Source organism: Pollachius pollachius (assembly GCF_949987615.1).
Source record: "Pollachius pollachius genome assembly, chromosome: 10".
Classification (NCBI taxonomy): Eukaryota; Metazoa; Chordata; class Actinopteri; order Gadiformes; family Gadidae; genus Pollachius; species Pollachius pollachius.
In genome coordinates this window covers 17649261-17673544 of record NC_136943.1, presented here as the reverse complement: position 1 = coordinate 17673544, position 24284 = coordinate 17649261, and the positions used below count along the sequence as shown (strand labels likewise).

Sequence of the window (24284 nt, the reverse complement as noted above, 5' to 3'; positions counted from 1 at the left end):
GGCCCAAAGGCAGTTGAGGGATCAAACCAGCGACGCCCAAGTTGCAAGGCAACCTGGTCTATAGTCCTGTGGTCCCATTAGTTGTTTTTATCCACCACACTTTGGATCAATTCCGTTCTGACCTTGAAAACCTCTTTGGAGACGGCGTGAAGTTCTACTTCTGAGAGGCCGGCTGACAGACGGGTGCCTTTGGAAGGACTGCTCCCAGTGGAGATACGACTGCCGTCCCAGAGGTCAAGAGAAACATCAGAGATGCACTAGTGTCTACAATACCCAAAAGATGGGTTTCTCTGCCGTGTTTACCACTCTGTGAATATTACTGGCCTTTTGGTCACCCGGTTGGATTTTAGCATGGAGTCTCTTACCCATGGATGTCTGGGCCAACACTCAGAGGGCTTGGGAAGGATTCACTTAAAGCATAGTAAGTACCAGTATCAGAGTGGAGCTGAAGGAATATACAATGGTATGGAACTTGGTTTAGGTTTTTTAACTTAAAAACCTCCAGTTGAAGAAACCGATAATGAAAGAAGTCAAGAGGTGATGCCCGCGCCGGCTTGGCCTGTGTTGTCTTTTATTATTTGGAATCGTGTGTGTGTCTGCAGATTCGGATGAACAATAAAGCATCCTAATGCAATTTTAAAGTAGTAGAAGGAGGAAATGTCTGTGTTTCCACCAGAGGCTTGGTGATCGTGGGACCGCGGTGGAGAAGCACTGCTTGTTTGTGATGGATCCATTATCTGCAGTCAGCCGAGGTCTTATCTTGTGAAGAGAACATTATGCTTCACTGTTTGATGTGGAGTTCACACAGGATGCATGATTTATCGGTCGCCTCGTGAGACCGTTCACTTTCTGTTTCCCTCTGCAGAGCATCTGGGTTGGAGCCAGTAGAAAGCCTCCTACAGAAAAGATAAAGAAGATGGGACCAATCAGGGCTTGGGGGAGGGAGTTGCCTCCCTGAGGAAAGCATAAGAATCTTTGGGGCAATCAAAACTGTTTTTATCCAAAAGAGGCTGAATGACAAACGGCAGCGTTGCTCTCAGAGTAGACCTAAGAAAGCAACAGCGTTGATTCCGGTCTTTATCGGATGTATTTATCTGAGATACTGAACAAAGTGAGGCTGTGTCCATGTGGAAATCAATTGCCGCCCAGCCAAGGACAGACAGATATTCTGTGGAACGCAAATTTTAAAATCCCAATGGTGTCAAGTGGCTGGATTAGCTGTGGTCAAATGGGTTTGACATACACTGATACGATAAAGAGGAAAGGGACTTTTTAACGTTGGAATTAGTTTACACTTTGCTTAAATAGTCACACACACACACACACACACACACACACACACACGCACGCACGCGCGCGCACGCACGCACACGCACACGCACACGCACACGCACACACACACACACACACACACATACACTTTTCTGCTTCAATCTCAGTTTCAAGTAGGGATGCTCAAAATATATGTTTTTTATTACAGAAACAACTTTTTCGGCTGTCCATTGGAATGTTAATTGTCCCCAACTCAGACATTCCAGACCCTGCTTTCAATACGGTTAATCATAACAGTACATTCACTGAAATACACATTTTTATCATAGCTGACCGGTCGAACACCAAAGAATTGCTGTACAAAAGATTTATTGTTTTAAGGATTAAAGATTACTCAATGGATGACGACATTAAGAAGGTGAATTGCTGTTGTAGATATTATCTCTCTCTCTCACTCTCTCTCTCTCTGACTCTCTCAGGGTTAGGCTTGCATTCATATATATATATATATATATATATATATATATATATATATATACATATATATATATATATATATATACATATATTTATATCAAATGAGAATGTAATGATGGCATTGATTGTGCTATGGTTTCAAAACTGTAGCACACTCCATGAAAGAAATTATAATCACTACACTGCCTTGGTTCATCAGAATAAAATACAAAACACTCATCAACCAAAGTCCAATCTACATTGACAAATAGGTTTTGTATCATACATGTATAACATTGTGTGTTTACCTTCACACATAGCTGTTCAGGCCCTACTACTCACACAGTAGCTAATTATTAGATAGTCAACACTAGTGTTTATTATGAATCCATCTTCAGCAATTCATTCAATTCACATGCTACTGTAAAAAATAAATACTTTATATTGCCCAATCGTTTTTGATTGTCCACTTACTGTTTTAAATGGCAAATGTTTATACTTTTCTTGTTCTGCATGCATACCATGTCCAGATATTTCATTGTGAAGCTTCTGGTTTTAAGAATAGTGGATTCAGTATGGACTCCGTCACTTATATGCTCCCCATTGATTCAGTCAGTATCAATTTAAAAGTGTCTGTTTGGAACCTGCTACTATAGGGGCCGTTTGATTGCCCTTGTTCCAGAAGCACACATCACTGCACAGCTAAGATGGCAGCCCACTGCATAATTAAATGGGTGGCCAAACTATTAATTTAACTGGCTTTGTCACAGTGTGAATGATAGAATGAAGTAAGATTTCATTATCATATGAAATTGGGAGTGATGGAGATTATGTATGCCATGTGATTTATTTAGGTGTTACACACACACTTCTGTTGTTTGGCACAGACACACAACTACAATGCTAATAGTTTTTCCTCAATAAAACATATTCAACCCTGATGTCTAATCCCATTTCATTTCATTTCATGGGTCATCACATCAAAATAAAAGCTTTATATAATTAAAGAATGGTGCTAATGTTCAGAATAATACTGTTCAGGCTATTTGTTACATTTCCATGCTACCTGTATTGAAAGCTAGAGTGCGTGCAGAGTCACATGACCACCATGGCACTGTCTCTGTTGCGTTGTCTCAAATCAGCCAAGCTCAGTGTGTCCTGTTGGTAGAGGCTCAGACTGGGACACTCAAACACCAGGCCCCACAGACACTGAGGAAACAGAGAGATCAAGGTTTTAAACAGAGAGAGAGAGAGAGAGAGAGAGAGGAGAGAGAGAGAGAGAGAGAGAGAGAGAGTTAAAGAGAAAGGGGGAGAGAGAGGGAGGTAGAAAGGAAGCGGAATTAACAAGGAAGTGGGGCGGTGGGAGAGCAACATTTGCTAATATTGGCATGGACTGTGCTCTCAGTCACCTCGCTGAGATGTTCTATTTGATAGAGACACATTTTGTATTCAGCAGCTGGCCAGGGCAATGAGCCCCTACAGCCAAGCCTTAATACAGACAAACAGAACCTGTGTCAAAACTAAAAACTGGTTTTATTCAGGTCAAATTGACCCTGTTTCTATTTATCTTGCAGCAATTAGTGCTGGTTGGTGGCGGCGCTACTGCATGCTTTTAAAACTGTAGTAAATCTTCATATGTATAATATTTATAATATAATATAAAACATGCCCAAACAATCACCCCTACAACATCCCATACTTTGTACTACAGAACTTTGTCTCTCTGCAGTTCATTTCTTGATGTATACTGCAATAAACATTGTTTTATTCAAAAGGATTTTATCACTGAGGCCATTTAAGGTACATAAACAGATGCATTTTAGATTTCTTCTGGGGATATTGTATAAATTGTTGCAACGGAGAGTAAAAGTTGGACCTAGGAAAAACAAAATCCCCATGTCTCTCTGAGAGAGATCTGTTTTCCAACATGATTGACTGGTTGAAACGGCCTTGCCTGTGCTAAAATAACCAGTTTTCAGAATTGGGAAGGGAACTTTAAACCTGCATTAAGAGCAAAAAAACAACAAAGATTAGTCAAATAAAACCCCAACCTCTGGCTTTAATGTTGGTGTACAGTCCATCGGGAGGGAAAGCTGGAGAGTTCTGTAACCGCAGGATCAAATCAGAAAACCACCAGTGGTTGCTTTGGCTGCCATTTTTTTAACTCATAGATATTGGCTTGATGTGTCTCTCATTAAATGATATTTTACCTTGGTAAATGAAAATAATGAGGAGATAAACATAGCAACTGCTGAATTGCTCAATGAAGTGTTATGTGCACTGTATACACTGTACAGATAAATAATATATGTATCATATGCCTTCCCTCACCGATGCCCACGCACTAGCCTATAGACCCACTGAAGGCTCTGGAGGAAGCAGACACAAAGAAGTCAAGACGCTTTGAAAGATAGCGGAAGGGTAGAAAGTAAAGTAAACTGGGCTTAAGAAGGAACGACGTAGTGTGTCTGGGTCCCGCTAGGTGGAGCACTTGATGTCTTGGTTCAGTCACGTATGGCCTCTCCTCTCATCTCTACTCCTCTCCTCTCTCTCTCCTTCTCTCGTCTCATCTCCACTCATCTCCTCTCCCTCTCCCCCAGACTCCACATGGAGAGTAGAGTGCATCCACAGTCCCGTCACGGATGTGATGAGTTAAAATCAGTTTGGCTGGCCGTAAATGAATGATGATGGTCAACTGATATTTCTGAACATGTGCGCCACCACAGTGCAGCGCGCATCCAACATGAACCCATGGAGCTCTCCAGGTGATTACTCCTTACTTTCATTGATTGAGTAAATAAGGCGACCTACTAAAAATAAATGAGTATCAACGGCAGGCAACCTCGTGCATTTATTTGGCTTCCCTGCATTTTGTCCCTGGTTTTTCCACAGGTTTAAAACTGTCCGCCTTATATTAAACTCAATTGTCCCTAACTGATTAATTCTATAGGCCCAGCCTATCACCCATGGGTCTAAATGCCATGCCTACAGTGACCTGGAGCGCTCCGTGTCTTTTCGTCCTAAGATGCCGCATCACAAATGTCTTATTATTCCTCTTCATTTGGTTCATTGTTGGTCTATTAAACGGTATATTCAACTGTGTTCAACGATATATTAAACTGGGGAAACCGCTTAAAATGCGTTTAGACCAGGTCTAATCATCTGTTTAGGAATTAAAGCTTATGCTCACCCCAATGTCATGTATTTGAGGAGACCTGCGCTATGGGGGCCAGACTAAATCACCAGGCTTGCAGAATGCTCTGGGGAGCCTCGTTCTTTATGGCCGTTTTGATAAATAAAAGCTATTTGTAATCTACCTAAAGTGAATGTTGGCACCTTGCCGATACGCGTACATCAGCTTTAATGACCCGATTGCTCCGCGGAGGGAAACGGTTTGCTGGACAGAAATAGCCGATTCTGCGTTAATTACATCCTTGTTGAGCTAAATGACTATTAATAGGAATGTTGGCGGGTTTCTTCTCCTAATAGGCTTCCCTCGATATTCTAATTGTGCTGAGATGAACCATGATTAAGTTCACTTCCCTGTCGCTAGGGGGCACATACGGTCTGCGTAAAGGTGATTCAGGGGGTAGCAGCGAAGCCTCTCTCCCGCTCTCCATGTCTCTCCCTCTTCCCCTCCCTTCACGTCTCTCTCACTCTCTCTCTCTCTCTCTCTCTCTCTCTCTCTCTCTCTCTCTCTCTCTCTCTCTATCTGTCTCTCTCTCTCTCTCTCTCTCCTCTCTCTCTCTCTCTCTCTCTCTGTCTCTCTCTCTCTCTCTCTCTCTCTCTCGCTCCGTCTCTCAGTTTTTCTCCCTCACCACGTATGGCTTAACCCCCCCTCTCTCCCCTGACGTGTCCCTCATCGTCACATTTTTTGTGTCTGCTGGGTGTTTGACTGGAGAGAGGGACCGTCGTGTTAAATCACCAACAGGCTATCAGAGGAAGGCATTTAAGCAAAACCTTATAAATACACCGATTGAGAATGTTTCGTTTCATAAAAAACCCTACATGCGCATTCATGTAGGTGATGGTAAACTCTCAAATCGAAAGAGCTGTGATGAGTTGGCTCTACGTGTCGGCCTATAATATGATTATTTATGATGATTATAAGTCATATATCATAACATAATGACATTAATAAATAACAATCCAAATGTAAGGCCGATCTTTGGAAGAGTGCATAACAATCAAGTGAACCCATGATGTGTGACACAGGATTAAAGGAACTTCCCACACTTCTCACTACAACCGAGTTCTCCATCTCTTTTGGATCAAGTATTCTACGGATCAAGAGACAGTAGGGGGGAGAGAGAGAGAGAGAGAGAGAGAGAGAGAGAGAGAGAGAGAGAGAGAGAGAGAGAGAGAGAGAGAGAGAGAGTGTGTGTGTGTGTGTGGGGGGGGGGGGGGGGGGGGCGATATATGGGTTTGGCCAATGTTGACAGGCTTCGTCGCCAACCAATCGGTGAACGGCTTTGGGTTTGATGGACGACCTCAGCGACTGCTAGGGGAGGCGCGTTGCGCAAAAAGCAAATCCTTGTGAGTGAGCAGCATTCAGTGTGGAGTTGCCAGGACACGCTGCGCTCCAGCCCGGCTCCAAGCAAGACACGGACCACGTTACCCAGAAAGCGCAGATCATCCAGTCCGTGTCAAGGGGACATTTTAAGAAGACGACATGCAGTTATTCAAGCAATTGTTTGGATTACGCTTCTTCTTTTTCTTCTTTTTTTGAAACTCGTCCTCTTCACTGGAACTCCGTCGGAGAGCGCTTCATCGGAATGTGTTGGAGACGCGTCTGAGATCAGCGGACCTTGTTGAGAAGAACAAGCTTTGGCACAAACCTGGACATAACCACATCACCATGTCACCTTCTATACGGGACTATCCACACGGACACATTTAACTACTTCGGCCTTATAAAGACTTCAGATGGTTTGGGTTGGACTTTTGTTTCCAATAAAAAGGTGACGGGGAAATGACGTTTAATTGAATCAAAGAGGATAGAATAACCTGTTGTCTGTTTGCCCAGTGCGCTTGTTTTCGTAGTTGTTGGTTCGGTGTGGAGATGATCGCGCTGCTGCTCTCGGTGCTCTGCATAGCGCACGGAGCGCGCTCTCAGATCCGCTACTCGGTGCCCGAGGAGGCAGACCACGGGACCCTGGTGGGCAACATCGCGGAGGACCTCGGGCTGGACCTCACCAAGCTCGCGTCCCGCCGCTTCCAGGTAGTGCCCAACTCGCGGACGCCGTACCTGGAGGTCAACCTGGAGAACGGAGTCCTCTTTGTGAACGAGAAGATTGACCGCGAGCACATCTGCAGGCAGAGCGCGAGCTGTCAGCTCAACATGGAGGTGTTCCTTGAAAACCCCCTGGAGCTGTTCCGCGTGGAGATTGAGGTGGTGGACATCAACGACAACCCGCCGAGCTTCCCGGAGACCGACATCACGGTGGAGATCTCCGAGAGCGCTACGCCGGGCACCCGCTTCCCCCTGGAGAGCGCCTTCGACCCGGACGTGGGATCCAACGCACTACGCACCTACGACATCACCACCAACAACTACTTCTACCTGGACGTGCAGACGCAGACAGACGGCAATAAATTCGCAGAGCTGGTTTTGGAGAAGCCTCTGGACAGGGAGACGCAGGCGGCCCACAGGTACGTGCTGACCGCCGTGGACGGAGGTCAGCCCCCGCGGACCGGAACTGCGCTGCTGGTGGTCAAAGTGTTGGATTCTAACGACAACGTGCCAGTGTTCGACCAGCCGGTGTACACGGTGACTCTACCGGAGAACGCTCCGGTGGGGACGCTGGTAATTCAACTGAATGCCACCGATTCAGACGAAGGTCAGAACGGCGAGGTTGTGTATTCGTTCAGCAATCACATCTCCAACCGCGTCAAGGACCTGTTCAGCATCGATGCGCGCACCGGCCGCATAGAGGTGCGCGGCGAGGTGGACTTCGAGGAGAGCAGCCTGTTCCAGATCTTCGTCCAGGCTAAAGACCTGGGGCCGAACGCCGTGCCCGCGCACTGTAAAGTTCTGGTGAAAGTGGTGGACGTCAACGACAACGCACCGGAGATCTCCTTCAGCACCGTGACCGAGTCCGTGAGTGAGAACGCGTCCACCGGTACCGTCATAGCACTGTTGAGCGTGGCGGACAAAGACGCCGAGGAGAACGGACAGATTCTCGTGGAGATACTAGGCGACGTGCCGTTCAAACTAAAAACCTCCTTTCGTAACTATTTCACCATCCTGACCGACGGACCCCTGGACCGAGAGCAGACGGACTCCTACTCGGTGACAGTGGTTGCGCGGGATAAAGGAAACCCTTCCCTCGCCACCAGTAAGTCAATTAAAGTACAAGTGTCGGATGAAAATGACAACGCACCGACATTCACACAGCCAATATATGACGTTTACGTGACGGAAAACAACGTTCCTGGGGCATATATCCATGCTGTGACCGCTCTGGACCCGGACATCGGCCAAAACGCTCTCATCAATTACTCCATACTGGAGTGTGACATTCAGGGCATGTCCGTCAAAACCTACGTGTCCATCAACGAGGAGACGGGCTACCTGTACGCGCTGCGCTCCTTCGACTACGAGCAGCTGAAGGACTTCACGTTCATGGTGCAGGCCAAAGACAGCGGGGGGCCCAAGCTCTCCACCAACGCCACCGTCAAAGTTATCATCGTGGACCAGAACGACAACATCCCCCTGGTGCTGGCGCCCCTGGGCAAGAACGGCACGGCCAAGGAGCCCCTCCCGCGCTCGGCCGAGCCGGGCTACCTGGTGACCCGGGTGGTGGCCATGGACGGGGACGACGGCGAGAACGCCCGCCTGTCCTACAGCATCCAGCGGGGCAACGAGAATGGCGTGTTCCGCATGGACTGGCGGACGGGGGAGCTGCGGACGGCGCGGAGGGTCTCGGCGAAGCGGGACCCCCACCAGCAGTACGACCTGCTGATCGAGGTGCGGGACCACGGCCAGCCGCCGCTGTCGTCCAGCGCCAGCGTGCTGGTGGTGCTGGTGGACAGCGTGGCCGACGGCCACGGGACCGGCGGCGACCGCGGGCCAGGCGGGGGCGGGACGTCCAAGGCCAAGGAGGGCACCCTGGACCTCACGCTCATCCTCATCATCGCTCTGGGCTCGGTGTCCTTCATCTTCCTGCTGGCCATGATCGTGCTGGCCGTGCGCTGCCAGAAGGACAAGAAGCTCAACATATACAGCTGCCTGGCCAGCGACTGCTGCCTGAGCGGCGGCGGCGGCGGCGGCGGCAGCTCCTGCTGCTCCAGGCAGGCCCGCGCGCGTAAGAAGAAGCTGAGCAAGTCTGATATCATGCTGGTGCAGAGCACGGTGAACACTGGCGGGCCTATCACGGCCCAGGTCCCCGTGGAGGAGTCTGGGAGCTTTGGCTCCCACCACCAAAACCAGAACTATTGCTACCAGGTATGTCTGACTCCAGAGTCCGCCAAAACTGACCTCATGTTCCTAAAGCCGTGTAGTCCGACTAGGAGCACAGACACGGATCACAACCCATGCGGGGCCGTAGTCACAGGGTACGCAGACCAGCAGCCCGACATCATATCAAACGGCAGCATTTTATCCCACGAGGTAAGAGCTCCTCGCGACGTGCTCCCCTTAATGCTCCCTTGTTGTACACTGTGTTGTCTGAGAATGACCATGTTAACCCATCAGGCTCCCCTCCTGCATGAAGCGTCCATCGGGGCTCTGTTCTGTTGGACAGAGACACCCGTTGATGCAGTAGTCGATGCATCCTTACGTGTTGCCACCCGACTGTCGGATCCATCTCGTGTGTTCCTACATAGCTCACGTTCTTCATCAGCACCAGAACCACGGATGCCTTAGTGTTCAGAGGTCGATAGTTAGAACAGCTGCCTGTAGAAGATAGGCCCAGTCGTGTGTATGGTGGATATAAAGCCACAGCTTCCCTTCTGCACGGCGTCCCGGAACGGCCCTAAAGCAAACAGGACGCCCGGGTAGCAGTGGCTGACATCTCTGCCTCTGCCTCTAGAATAGCAATCATGGCGTTTTTAAGCTCTGTTTATGCTTGTGTTTAGCGCCGAATGCTTTTAACCCCACCCTTATGTAACAGGACGAATTAGAACAAACATAAATAAATAATGCTAAAATATGTCGCCTTGAGGGGTGCTTATTACTGATGATGGGCATTTTTTGACCCGGTGTATCGGTGATTGAGCTAGATAGCAGGTGTGTGTGTGCGTGCGCGTGTGTTTCAGAGTGTGTGTTAGTGTGCACACATGCAATTCCCTTTGGGAGAACAACAGTCACATTAGGCATACTGGTCACGATGTTGCTGAGTTGCACTGGAACAAAGATGCATCTATTGCTGTGCCAGCCCGAATAGGTGCATCACTTCATTTTATTCCTTGGCAACAAATCTGTGAGCTACGCTTCCCTGTGGGGGTGCAGACCCACCTTGCCCCCCCCCCCCCGAAAGGAGGAATAACTAAACGCCAAAGGGCCCTTCCTTAACTACTTCAAGTCAGAATCATACCGTCATCTCATAACCTGCTTGACTGTCTGTGGTGTGTACTGTCGGGTGGAAGAGGCTACAGCACAGACACGTCTCTGAAGAGAAAGTCACTGCCGGGCCAGGGAATGACACCATGCCATTCCCCGATTCGGCAGTGGGTTATTTTGTTGAGACGGATGCGCTCTACGCTAATGGTTTTATGTAAAGATGTGGGCGAGCGCTGATTGAACTGCCCCCCCCCCCCCGTCTTTTGTGCTTCCAGACCAAACACCAGCGAGCCGAACTCAGTTACCTGGTGGATCGGCCGAGGCGCGTCAACAGGTAACCACGACAGAACCAGAGGGCTTGAGGCTCAGTCTGAACAGAACCAGAGTCTCCGTTCTGGAAGGGGGCGTCGCACAGCATCGATCCAAACAAAGTCCTTTATTAGATAAGCACTGGACCGGACAAAAGAAATTGAACGAAATAAAACCATTTATCATTTTGGGAAACGTGTGGAAACGCTCTTTGATCTCCTATTCCCTTTGTCCCGCCTCCAGCTCTGCCTTCCAGGAGGCCGACCTGGTGAGCTCCAAAGACAGCGGCCATGGGGACAGCGAGCAGGGAGACAGCGACCACGACGCCACCAACCGTGGCCACTCCTCCGGTAGGTCCTCGTGTGTGCTGGGGGTCTGGGAGATAGCGGCGGTCTCTGCTGCAGTGTGTGTGTGTGTGTGTGCGTGTGTGTGTGTGTGTGTGTGTGTGTTGCAGGGAGAGGGGAGGAACGAGAGAGAAAGGAGAGGAGGGGGGGCTCTAGTTTTAAGAAGTGAAAACATTCTGTCCAGTCATTTTGAGTCAACCATCTGGATTCACTCGTTAGCAAACCGAGAGGTAGGACAAATTAAAAATGTAATTGGTTGGCTTGGTACAAAGAACAAGATGGTGAATGAACAAGACAGGACCTTTAGTTTTCATTTGTGTGTGCTGTGTGTGTGTGGGAGTTGGGGTGTGGTATGTGTGTGTGTGTGTGTGTGTGTGTGTGTGTGTGTGTGTGTGTGTGTGTGTGTGTGTGTGTGTGTGTGTGTGTGTGTGAGAGAGAGTGTGTATATGTGTGTTTAGTGTATGTTTTTGTTTGGTGAATGTGTGTGTGTGTGTGTGTGTGTGTGTGTGTGTGTGTGTGTGTGTGTGTGTGTTTGGTGTATGTGTTTGTTTGGCGTATGTTTGTGTGGTGTATGTGTGTGTTTGGTGTATGTGTGTGTTTGGCGTATGTGTGTGTTTGGTGTATGTATGTGTGTGTTTGGCGTATGTGCGTGTTTGGTCTATGTATGTGTGGTGTATGTGTGTGTTTGGCGTATGTGTGTGTTTGGTGTATGTGTGTGTGTGATATAAAGTCTCTTTGTTGCGGGGTCAAGTGTGGCCCCCCTGCTGTGGGAGCTGTCTATTCAACGCGCCGATCGATTGTTCCCCCGGACCTAAAGAGGCTTTTTACTTAGTGATGTGGTGCTTGGAGCCGGTTTGGACTAGGCTTGTGGAGCAGGCTCCCTGTGTGTGTGTGTGTGTGTGTGTGCGGGGGTGTTTGTGTGTGTGTGTTTGTGTGTGTGTGTGTGTGTTTCTGTGTGTTTGTGCTGAAATAGCAACAGCGCTGCTGTGTTTAGAGCTTCACATTCTGTCCGCCCAAGAAGAAGAAAGTCCTGATGAGCCGCGGCCGCCCTCAGTGTTTTCAGCCACCCCTCACGGTTTTCCGTGGGCCAAATGATTACCGTGTTTATTTGAGTTATCCTCGTGTCGCGTGCCTTGTTCCCCCCTGGTCGGGGGCTGACGACCAGCTCCTAGTCCCCTTCCTGCTGCCGACGTCGGCCCCGCTGTCGAGCGGCAGGACAGTTTTAGCGGCGCCGTCTGAAATGAAAGCCCCCGGTGTTGTTTGTAAACACGGCGGCGGCGGCGGCGGCGGTCTTAATGAGGCAGGCGCTCCCGAGCGGCGGTCAGCTTCACGCCCGGACCTCCCAGCGAAACGTGACGGGCCTGGTAATGAGAGGAGGCCTTTCCCCTTGGCAGTGCGCTTGTTTTGAAACCACACACAACTAAACAAAGCAGCTCATTCATTCACCTCTTCATTCATTCATGTGTTCACTTAGATACGCTCTGATCAGGGAACCCATCCCCCCTTTGTTTCTCTTTTTGTGGGTTTTTTTTCTACATATATAGCTCTTCCTTTATCCCCTCACTCCTCTTCAGCCCCCCCGTCTCTGTCTGCATTCCTCCCATAGTATCTCATTCAGGTCCCTGATTTAAATGTCCCCTTGACCAGCAGACACCCCAGTAGATACAATGCCCCCCCCAGCGGCCCACTCTCCTCCCTAAGTTTGGGATGCATATTTTATCACTGCATTCATTCATTGCTCCCTGTGTGCCAGAGGAAGGCTGTGTGATGTGGATAGAAGATATCACGTTGTGATTCATTTTAATAGATGATGTGGGAGGGAAATCGAAGGCATTAGGGCAATACTATTTGAAATTGACCCGTGATCTCGTGATCTATACACTTTGACTTTTCGTCTTAAATTATTTCCTGTGGGAATTATTAACAAATAGCGTCCAAAGACCAAGTTCAGTTGAGCCATGAATGCAATGCTAATAACGCCATTCAAAAAATGTGATGAAATGTATTCAATTTATCCAGCCTGGCGAGCCGCGACCTGCGTGGGCTTAGACGTAACAATATCCACCCGGAGCTTTGAAAAAACTCAAAATGACACTCCTCTGCATTCGCATCACTTTAGTGTCAAACACGTGGATCACTACTTTCGGAGAGAGCTGCATGGAGTTGAACTGCTTTCTGCGTAATAATGAATTACCACGTACATCATGGGAACGCAGCAACATTGAGTAAAAATGTTGTGTCACGCCACATGTGGTTGGTTATTCAGGACCATGAAGGGTCAGCTCTGTGCGGCCGACAGGCTAACAGAGTTAGCGGTGCCGAAGCAGCAGCACTTTATTGCCTCTGACTTTGAATACCCTTGGTGTGGCGAATGGGATACAGTTAGCTTTGTGGCAGAATCACCAGGGGAGCTTAGCGTCTTTAAACAGATTATTTGTTGTGCATTAAGTCTTTGTTTGATTAGGATAATTGATAGCCTGGCTTAGCGTGTGGCGCTTCAACACTTTGAAAAATATACAGGCTTATTATTCTCTGTGTGTTAATTGAATTTCATAGTCTAGGGTATACACCAAATGTAATTGTGTAAAGTTAACAAATAGGTTTCACAAAACCTCTTTGCTTTTAATCAGCATGCACCTCCATCATATTCTGGTTAGTCTAGTTTTGTTTATATACAAGCCTATAAGCAATGCTGGTATAAGGGCTTAGTTAAGGATGGGTTTGTATGGACGGTTTATACTTTTCTAACAACCAAACCAAAAATGAACAAGCTACAGCTTATTTATATCACGGTTGTGCTTACAGTGTTGTGATAATGAACACGCAGAAGAAACAGGGGGATATTTTAACAGACAATTAACCCTTGATCCTTATTTATGGACATTTTATAATATTTTTTATTTTCACATTCATATCTTTATCGGCGAACCGTATGTAGAATAGGTGATCCTGCTTGAAACCCAGATCTAGCCCTATTGAAAGTTCCTGATGAGGTCACCTCTTTCAAGGGTCTGGCAGCAAGAATGCTGATTTAAGATTACCGTCAAGTCCATTATGGGGAACATAACTCACTGAGTGACAGTTTTGGATTCTGCTAATTTGCTAGTTGAATGTTAATTGCATACAAATTAATGCAAGACACATAGCTATACAAAAGCCAGAATTTGTTTTTGTATTAATCAATAAGTGCTACTGTGCGCACTATTTAAGTATAAATCGTTAAAAAAAAAAAAAAAACTCCAGTCACAACGTCATCAAATATGTGCAGGTATCAATTTCCATATTTTAACATCTTTCCATGCAATGGGACAAAATATTTCATGTTTACATTTCCAGTGGAAGTAAATTCAAGGTACAGCCATTTTCTCTTGATAATGCCATCATTTTGCAGAGAAACATTTGCACATCGTTATGCATATGTTTCTTCATTTATCATTCAAATGTGCAAAGGAAACCGGAAACAGGAAGTATTCAAAATAAAAAAGGGTTTAGACCTAAAAACAAGTCTCCTGATCTGTAGCCATGTTCCAGCTGCACACAGGTCTGAAGGCAGCTTTTAGCATACAAACCCAAAATAGAATAGATAGAAAAAACTGTTAATTATCTCCAACCCTGCATTGCAGCTTTTGTTTTACCAAGCTGATAGCAGCCAACGTGTTGTTAAATGGTACCGTACTCATGCTCTCTCCATGCAGAGCTTCTGAGGCCAGTTATCCACTATCCTCCTGGTTATTTTACATAACTCCAGGTCCGGACTAAATCCCTTCCCTCATGCCTGCGCTTCACATTATCGGCGTGGTAACAGCTCGCTGATCGGTAATTCATTTCTTTTTTCAGACCTCTGCATACCAATTACCAAATGAAGGTTATTATGGGGACTTTGCCTTTTCTCGCTTGGTTGCCATGCAGAATTTTAAGATGAGATGAGCCTTTTACAAAGACCGGGGGATTGGGAGTGTAGCCGTGGTGTGTGTGTGTGTGTGTGCGCGTGTGTGCGTGTGTGTGTGTGTGTGTGGGGGCGGGGGGTTCATTACATTTGTACAGTGTTATCTTTCTCCCTTTCTCTCCGTCCGTCTGACTGACTGTCTCTCTCTCTTCACTGCTATATATCTGTCTCCCTCTTTGGGCTGTTTGTCCTTTCTGTGTTAAGTGAGAGACGTACAGTTCTGTCCGTGAAGTATTGAAAACGCGGGCCAGATCTACTGCCCTGGTCAGATAAAGGTCTTGTAATATATGCCTGCCGTAGATCTTCACAGAGCTAGCTTTCCGAGGTGCAAAGGAGTCATCCGCTGGTCTGCAATTCCTTGCTTTCACAAAACGTTTTAGAGTAAAAATGTGGTTCTTTTGTTGACCCCAAGTTATTATTTTATTCATAATTAAGAGCGTTTAATTTCACTATTCCAAATAAGAAATGTCAAGTCATATCCGAATTTGATTATTCTTTTTGCTCACACTCATAGTGGGTTTGCTGCGGTCTGCCTGTGTGTTGAGAGAATGATGGATGGAGGGGGAACATGTGGGAGTATCTGAGCACTAGTTGGCACGGTGTGGGAATGTACACAGACCGGTCTGCCTTATCTCAGCCTAAATGCCACCGTCCTTGTTCCCATTTTGAGAATTAAACGGAGCCTCCATTTTGTGATTTCAGCTAAACAGGATTCTCTGCTGCTGAGCTGAAACAAGGCTACTCGTAGCCATGAGGAGAATCATTTCACGTGATTTCCTCTCTAGGATGAAGCTATAGCTCTGGTTTATCCTTGTGACGACAGCTTGTTTTGCTTGGTTTAATGTAGCAGTGCTAGGGCTAATGGCTTCCTTCCTTCATGTAGAAGGCCATATTAAAAGATAATGTGAGAGTTTATTTATGGTTTGTTGTTTAATATTTAATAACAGACCCTCTTGTTAGGAGCACTGGGCACTTTTCCAGGTTGTGACGGCAAACCAAATTAATCCGCTTGGTAACAAAGCAAATTCCCCTTTTGCTGACCGCCACAGACAAGACTCACACACACACACAAGCACACACACAAACACACACACACACACGCACACACACACACACACACACGCACACACACACACACACACACACACACACACAAACACACACACTTATATTTGACATCCGAGGTCTTAGCTAGCCTAATCAGTCTGTATGGTAAGGGATTAGCGAGAGATAGCCCTGGTAGCGTAACAGTTCCCATTTTAAATCCAAATAACAACAAACCAGACCCACATTCACAACAAACACAAACAATCATGAAAGAGTCCAAACACACAAGGGGCATCGAACAGACAACATTCAATTGATGGACCATATGGCTCAAGGGAAGACACTGAATGGCTGAAAGCGTAGAGCAGCTCTGAATATCCGTCCTGAATTATGTCTTAACACCCGTTGTTAACACCTTCAGTGTTTTTCACAAAATTGTGATCTTTTTTTTTCTTCTGCGGCATGCTTTCAAAGGGACCCATTCAAACATCATAATGAGCTCACGTGGAAGTGCTCAGAAAACGGGTATGAGACAGGACCTGCAGTCATTCAGGGAGACAATAACAGTCTCTTTTGGGTTTGAATGGAGGGCTTTGGAACAGGCAGGAACACTGGTAATCTGATAGTAGCTCTCCTTAATCTAATACCCAAGGCGCAGGTAATAGCACAGCTCCAGTCTGTTGCTATTGGTTTATAAGGTGGGGCTCTTTGCCCCCCTCTGCCCCACACACACACACACACACACACGCACACACACACACACATACACACACACACACACACACACACACGCACACACACACACACACACACACACACACAAACAAAAACCCTCACACACATTACCCCCCCCCCCCCCCCCCCCCCCCCCACACACACACACACACACACACACAAACACACACACACACACACACACACACACACACACACACACACACACACACACACTAGTCAGCTATCTGGCAGGTTCCATCACACTATGCTAAATTACTTATATGGACACAGAAAGACTTTCATTTTAGCTTCTTAAAATGTAAACATGAACCACTACCAAATGCCTCCCATCTCCTCCAGAGACACTGATGTGCACATACACGCACACGCACACACTCGCACGCATACGCACATGCAGACACACGCACACACAGAAAGACTTACCTGAACCCTGTATTATTTTTTTACATTGCATTTGACTCAGCAAATGAATAGCTCTTTTCTCAAACGGAGCCACATCTTAATATCAAGACAAACCTTACAACACACTAAAGATCGGGCAGGATTTGCATCCGTCTTGTTTCTGTATATATTTATCTTTTTGTGTGTGCCAGCAAGATATCTGCGTTTGTGTTTGTGTCATTATGCAACTGTGAGCGTGTGTGTGTGTGTGTGTGTGTGTGTGTGTGTGTGTGTGTGTGTGTGTGTGTGTGTGTGTGTGTGTGCGTGTGGATGCTATGCATTATGTATGAGTGTTTGGTTGGTTGTGTATCCGAGCAGGGCGGGGTGTGTGTGTGTGTAAGGCGAGGAGAACAGGGGAGCCTCCTGTATGCTATTAGAGAGCACGTTGTGCTGACAGCGATTGTAGAACAGCCCGTGACAGGAGACGTGTTCCGACGCCCATTTATCACCTTTTAGATCTTGGTTAAAGTTAGGGCGATATAGTGATTATTATTTTTTTTTAAATGTGCTAATGTTTGAACAATAGCCTTATGAATTATATATAACTAACGCTAATTCCCCAAGAAAACAGTTCCTATTACGACTTCAGTGTACGACAGACATTTGTTTGACTAAAAATACCAAATGGAGACGTTCTTCTAGTGATTGCCATCCATTATGCTCCTCGTGTCTATTTGAGATACTTGCAATCAAAACTAATGGACCTCTCTACCTCTCTGCTTATCCCTCTCCCTACGTTTGGCTCTCTTCATTATCTCCTCACCCCTTCCATCACCACTCTTCTCCATTCTTCTACCTCCTTCTATCCTTCTGCTCCTACTGCCATTGTATGGATTCTGTTCCCCCCGCATCTACTTATTCTCCTCCTCCTCCTCCTCCTCCTCCTCCTCCTCCTCTTCCGCCATATCCTTGATTATTTTTTCGCTTCCTTCCCTTTTCGCGTCCTACTCCCTCACCCCCCTCCCCGGCTCCTCTCTCCCTCTCCACCCTCCCTCTCCACCCCCACCTCCACCCTCCCTCTCCACCCTCCCTCTCCACCCTCCCTCTCCACCCTCCCTCTCCACCCCCACCTCCACCCTCCCTCTCCACCCTCCCTCTCCACCCTCCCTCTCCACCCCCACCTCCACCCTCCCTCTCCACCCCCACCTCCACCCTCCCTCTCCACCCTCCCTCTCCACCCTCCCTCTCCACCCCCACCTCCACCCTCCCTCTCCACCCCCACCTCCACCCTCCCTCTCCACCCTCCCTCTCCACCCCCACCTCCACCCTCCCTCTCTACCCCCACCTCCACCCTCCCTCTCCACCCCCACCTCCACCCTCCCTCTCCACCCTCCCTCTCCACCCCCACCTCCACCCTCCCTCTCTACCCCCACCTCCACCCTCCCTCTCCACCCTCCCTCTCCACCCACGCCTCCACCCTCCCTCTCCACCCCCACCTCCACCCTCCCTCTCCACCCTCCCTCTCCACCCCCACCTCCACCCTCCCTCTCCACCCCCACCTCCACCCCCACCTCCACCCTCCCTCTCCACCGACGCCTCCACCCTCCCTCTCCACCTCCTCCAGGTGCAGACCTGTTCTCCAACTGCACGGAGGAGTGCAAGGCCCTGGGCCACTCGGACCGCTGCTGGATGCCCGCCTTCCTGCCCACGGCGTCGGAGGGCCGCCAGGGGCCCGACTACCGCAGCAACCTGCACGTCCCGGGCATGGACTCGGTCCCGGACACAGAGGTACGCTTCCAGAGCGCCGAGCTCCCGGCGGCCGACACGTCCTTCTCCACGTTTGGCAAGGAGACGCCCCTCAGTCCCCACCAGCAACACTCCCACAACCACAACCCAAACCACCATCATCACCTCCACAACAACCTTCACCACCACCCTCCAAACCACCATCACCTCAGCCACCTCCTCCGCCCTGCCCACGGCCCGCTAGAGAGGAAAGAGTTGGAGGCCTTGCTGCCTAGCGCCACCGCGCCTTATAACCCCGCCTATTTGAGTGAGTATCCCCCCGGGTCACTAACCCCAGCCATTAACTCCACCTCCTCCCCCGAGAGCCCCCTCCACTAATGGGACACCGGCCACATCTGTTATAGGTGCACACACATATATCAGGGATAAGTCCATACACATACATACATATACTGTATATACATATATATCATGGGTAAAATATAAACATATATATCAGGGATAAGTCCATACACATACATACATATACTGTATATACATATATATCATGGGTAAAATATAAACATATATATCAGGGATAAATCCATACACATATATACATATATATCCACAATGAATATATATATATATAAATATATACATATACTGTATATACATATATATCATGGGTAAAATATAAACATATATATCAGGGATAAATCCATACACATATATACATATATATCCGTGATGAATATATATATATATATATATATATATATATATATATATATATATATATATATATATATATATATATATATATATATATATATATATATATATATATATATATATATATCCACATATATCAGGGATAAATATATACAGTACATATATATACATATACATATCAGGGACAAATATATACATATACTGTATATACATATATATCATGGGTAAAATATAAACATATATATCAGGGATAAATATATACATTTATATCAGGGATACATGTATGCAAATATATATATATATATATATGTCAGGGATAAATATATGCATATATATACATAAATATCAGGAATAAATGTATACATTTATATAGATATATATCAGGGATAGATATATACATATATACACATTTACATCAGGGTGTGCATTGGCAATAATCTGCCATTGACTGGATCATTATTGCATATCTCACATTGCAACTATAAATACTGCAATGAGTCATCAATATTCCGCTATAATAAGTTGACAGGCATTCAAAAATCGAACAGAAGAATGTTATATCCAATGCTGAAAACAGCTAGACTATTGATAGACCATAATACTGCTGTTTCCAGAAATTAGATTATTTAGGTATTATCATCCTTACACCCCTGTTATATATACATGTGTGCATATTAAATGTATATTGAAACTGGCAAATGGTCTCTCTGACCAGCAGCGTGCGTGAAGCTCTCCTGTGCCTGAGGCCTCCTGTCAGGCTGTTTAACATTCTCTTCCTCTTCTTCACGCTTCTCCGTCATCTCTGACTACCTGCCGCCATCTTATCTTACATGCAATCTCCCTATTTCAATTCCCCCCCCCCCCCCACACACACACACACACACACTCACTCACGCACGCATGCACTCACGCACCACTCTTACCACCCATCCTCCAGGCTTTGGCCCCGGGGCCCTCTCCAAATTAAATCTGCCAAAGCCATTATAAAGCATAAGACTGCTGTGATGTGAGGGGAAGATGTTGGCATTATGGAAGGTCTGCATGTGTGCCCTCTGAAAAAAAAGAGTCTATTTTACCGTACGATTGTCTCCCTCTCTCTCTCTCTCTCTCTCTCTGTCTCTCTCTCTCTCTCTCTCCACTCTCCCTCTCTCCCTCTCTCCCTCTCTCCCTCTCTCTCTCTCTCTCCTTCATTCCTATAGTAGAAAGAAAAATGTCTGTTCATAATGAAGGGAGAGAAATCTATTTAAAATGGAACGCCCTAGCTGCTAGCTTAACGTCTTATTCTACATTCAGCAGTCGTCATTGTTGCTAGAGCAGAGGATCAGAAACCCAGCTAAAAGCTTTTGGATAATTGAGAGAAGAAAAAGAGCAACACGGGAAGGCATTTTTCCCAAGGAATTACTGTTTCTAAACTCCTATTCACGGGGCCACAAAGAGATCCTCAATCGCCACTTCCTCAATCACTGCAATTTGCCGATAATGCTTAATTATAATTGTGTCAAGCCGTTCTTGAAGAGCCCCCCCTCTTGTCTGACGGAGCTTTATGAAGCCAAGCGATGTGGCTTCTCTAGCGTGATTTAAAAGCCCCGCCTTGTGAGGACAGACAGGGGAATGCTGCGTTGTGTTTCTTTTTCTTATTCATAATTCATAATATGGTATTTGTTTTCATTTTGTATTTATTTGTTTGTTCCTCATTTTGCCTCATATGATATCAAACCATTCACACATAATATCGACGCTGTCCCCAGGACATTTCTCCATAAGTTAAAATGCACGCACACATCCGCACACACACACACACACACACACAGATACACACACAAACACAACCATACATAGACATCCACACACCAACACACACACAGACACACACGCAAACAGACACACTCACCAACAAAGACAAACACACACAAAGACAAACACACACACACACACACACACACACACACACACACACACACACACACACACACCCTCACGCACACACACAATCACACAGACAAACACACACACACACACAGAAACAAACATGCACACACAGACAAACACAAAAACGCACGGACAAACACGCACACAAACACACAAAAGTAAACACACGGACAAAGACAAACAAACGTCTGTGTGTGTTTCTCTGTGTCAAGAAGAAGACTACTATGCTCCATATGCTAATGAGCCAGTAGAGCCAGGGGGCCTGGGGGGCAGACTGGAGACAGGGCAGTGGGGGCAGAGTGGGGGTGGGCCGGGGGTGGTGGCTAGCCGCGGTTGGGTGTAGCAAGGGATAGTCTGGAAATACAAAGGGGTCTGAGGATCCTTAATCTGATCAGGCCGACCCAACAGAGAGCTCTCTATACAGGACAAGCCCCCTAGCACTAGGAGAGAGTGTGTGTGTGTGTGTGTGTGGGTGTGTGTGTGTGTGTGTGTGTGTGTGTGTGTGTGTGTGTGTGTCTGTGTGTGTGTGCTTGAGGGGAGGGTCAGTTGAACTCTGGCGGGTTTAGTTTGGTTCAGATAACTCTTGTCCAGTTTATTGTGGTTGATCTTATTTCGGTTTAACTCTGCTTCGTTTAAGACTAGTTCAGTTCGGTTCTGATGAATTTTATTGTGTTTCAGTTTGGTTTGGCCTGTAGCTAATTCTGCAGGGGGGGGGGGGGGGGTTAGCCTGTAGCTGGTTCTGCAAGGGGGGGGGGGGGGGGGGGACTGTATCCAGGGAATGCAGAGAGAGGGTTTGTTGTGTGAGGCCGTTTGTTTCTCCTCTGTCAGCCTTTTGCCCGTTGCTGCCCAGACACGCCCCTTCTGTTGTCCTGCTTCCTTATAAATTGGCCGTGTAATGTTTGCAAGATTCCAACATCATTCCCACGACCCCCCTCCCCCCTTCCTCCCCCTCTCCTCTCCTCTCATTATCCTTGAGTGAATGATAGAGACTTCCTAACCTTGTTGTTTGTGTTGGAGGGGGTGTGTGTGAGAACCGTCTAACACAGTGTGAATGGGGTCAATTTGTGGCTTAGTGTTTATTTAGCCTATATTTTACATGATCCTTTTTCAATTAATATGCTTGAGTAACTTACTAGCCGAACTATCGACAATTACGTTACTTACTGTTTACTCCTCAGCTACTCAGCATTCACTCATTGAAAACACTTGTTGACTAGCAGGGGACTGTGAGGTCAAAAGATGTCGTTTATTCAGACGTTGACTTCTAACCCCGCTGTTGTTTTTCTCCTCTCCGTTTCAGCGGGGAAAAGGGTTTGCTAGCTCTTTCCGTGTGGATTTATCGGAGACCGCGTGACTTTGCACAACAATCATCCTGAAACAGACAGAGACTAAAGAAATGAAGAACTGAGCGATCATCCAGTTCCCTACTCCATTCTGCTTAGAGAACACAACGCCCTGCCCCGACCCATTCTAAACTAAGCAGAAATTTACGAAAGCGAACGCAAGAAGAGTAACGTCGATTTGAAAAACTCAAACAAAAAAGGAACAGAAACGTCCAGATGGGGAATGTGATGGGGGACGCAAGTCTCTTAGGAACTTAATTATTCCCTTTTTTTGTGGAATTCTATTGAACACTGCCAGGCCTTTTGGACACACACACCGTTTTGGGATGGTGCGTGGGCCGGGACGTGCACCGGTTGAACGACCAACGGGCAACCAGAAGGCCAGCGTACCCACGGGGGACCCATCGGCTCTCAGCAGGACTGAGACATTAACCACGGTGAAGAGGTGGAGGGGTGAAGGGAAGGGGGGGCGGGGGACAGAGAAACACTGGATGGGGACGCACCAGAAGGACCTTGAAACACGCCGCGTCTTCGGTCTGTGTGCCTGTTTACAGCACTACTGTAAACGTATTTAAGACCAATCAAGGAACATTCATTCAGAACATGGAGGGGAAAAAAAACGGCATAAAGAATAAAAGATAGAAACAGTGTTGGGTGGGACTGCAGACCAGAGAACGCCCACGAGCCCTTTAGGCGTTTGTACTGACAGATGCCAACTTGTACAGAGGATCTTGCTGCATTTCTAAATGCAACACAACTTTTAGAAATGAACTCTTTTCTATTCTGTTCGTGCGGTCAGGTGTCTCTATCCCAATCTACTTTCAAAAACTTTGTAAACGAGTGTGAGCTGGATTATTTTTTTATATGTTTCATTTCATTTCATTTATTTTTGTTAATTCTTTGCTTATTTTTTTATGATTTGTTTCACCACATTGTGGGCTTGGTCAAGTGTTTGACCTGAACCCTAGGCATTAAGTAGTTTCTATCGTGTGAGAAGTGTTTACTGTACTATTTTAAAGAGATTCAAAATGAATATTAAAACTCTATATCTAAAGCTATCTATATTTACTTGTTCTGAAGCTTTCTCAGTGTGGTGGACTTTCCCCTAGAAGAGTGTTTTTGCCACAGGCTCTTTAAGTGCTTTAGGGAACACAGGCTATGGGATCTGCTGGAGACCCCCTTTGTGGATGTAAAATGGCATTATTTCTTTTTTCACTTTTGGATATACATAACAAGAGAAATTATGTCTATAAGTAAGGAGAAGTTAATCATTTAGATTGAGAACCATGGTAATTCTGTGTCATTGTAACCACAAATAAGGGTCCAGCTGAAAACACGACGGCCAAACATGAAATGTGTTGTATTGAACGCAGTCTGATATACACACATAATCTCTTACACAAACACAACAATATGCCAACATTAAACTTGTAAATGGTAATTGAAATGTCTCATGTGATTTATTCCAGGACTATTTCCATCGTATTGGGCACAATCATCATTCATAGCACGATGGTTTTATTAAAACATTTGTCATCGTGCTTTTGTTTTGTTTG

General features: G+C 46.6%; 1 protein-coding gene across 2 annotated transcripts; it reads left to right on the top strand.

Annotated features, from left to right (window-relative positions):
- Nucleotides 1-6790: 6790 nt before the first annotated feature.
- Nucleotides 6791-22862, top strand: pcdh10b (protocadherin 10b; the record flags this gene model as incomplete). 2 transcript variants are annotated; one of them, XM_079744261.1, is made up of 5 exons in its annotated part: nt 6791-9340; nt 10507-10565; nt 10784-10890; nt 18621-18784; nt 22686-22862. In XM_079744261.1, the coding sequence occupies 5 exons, from the start codon at nt 6791-6793 to the stop codon at nt 22737-22739; spliced, it is 2934 nt and encodes a 977-aa protein (XP_079600387.1). In that variant the 3' UTR covers nt 22740-22862. The 2 variants fall into 2 exon arrangements, with proteins under 2 accessions (XP_079600387.1, XP_079600386.1); XM_079744260.1 differs by having other exon boundaries at nt 18621-19049; nt 22686-22764.
- Between the last annotated feature and the right edge of the window lie 1422 nt (nt 22863-24284).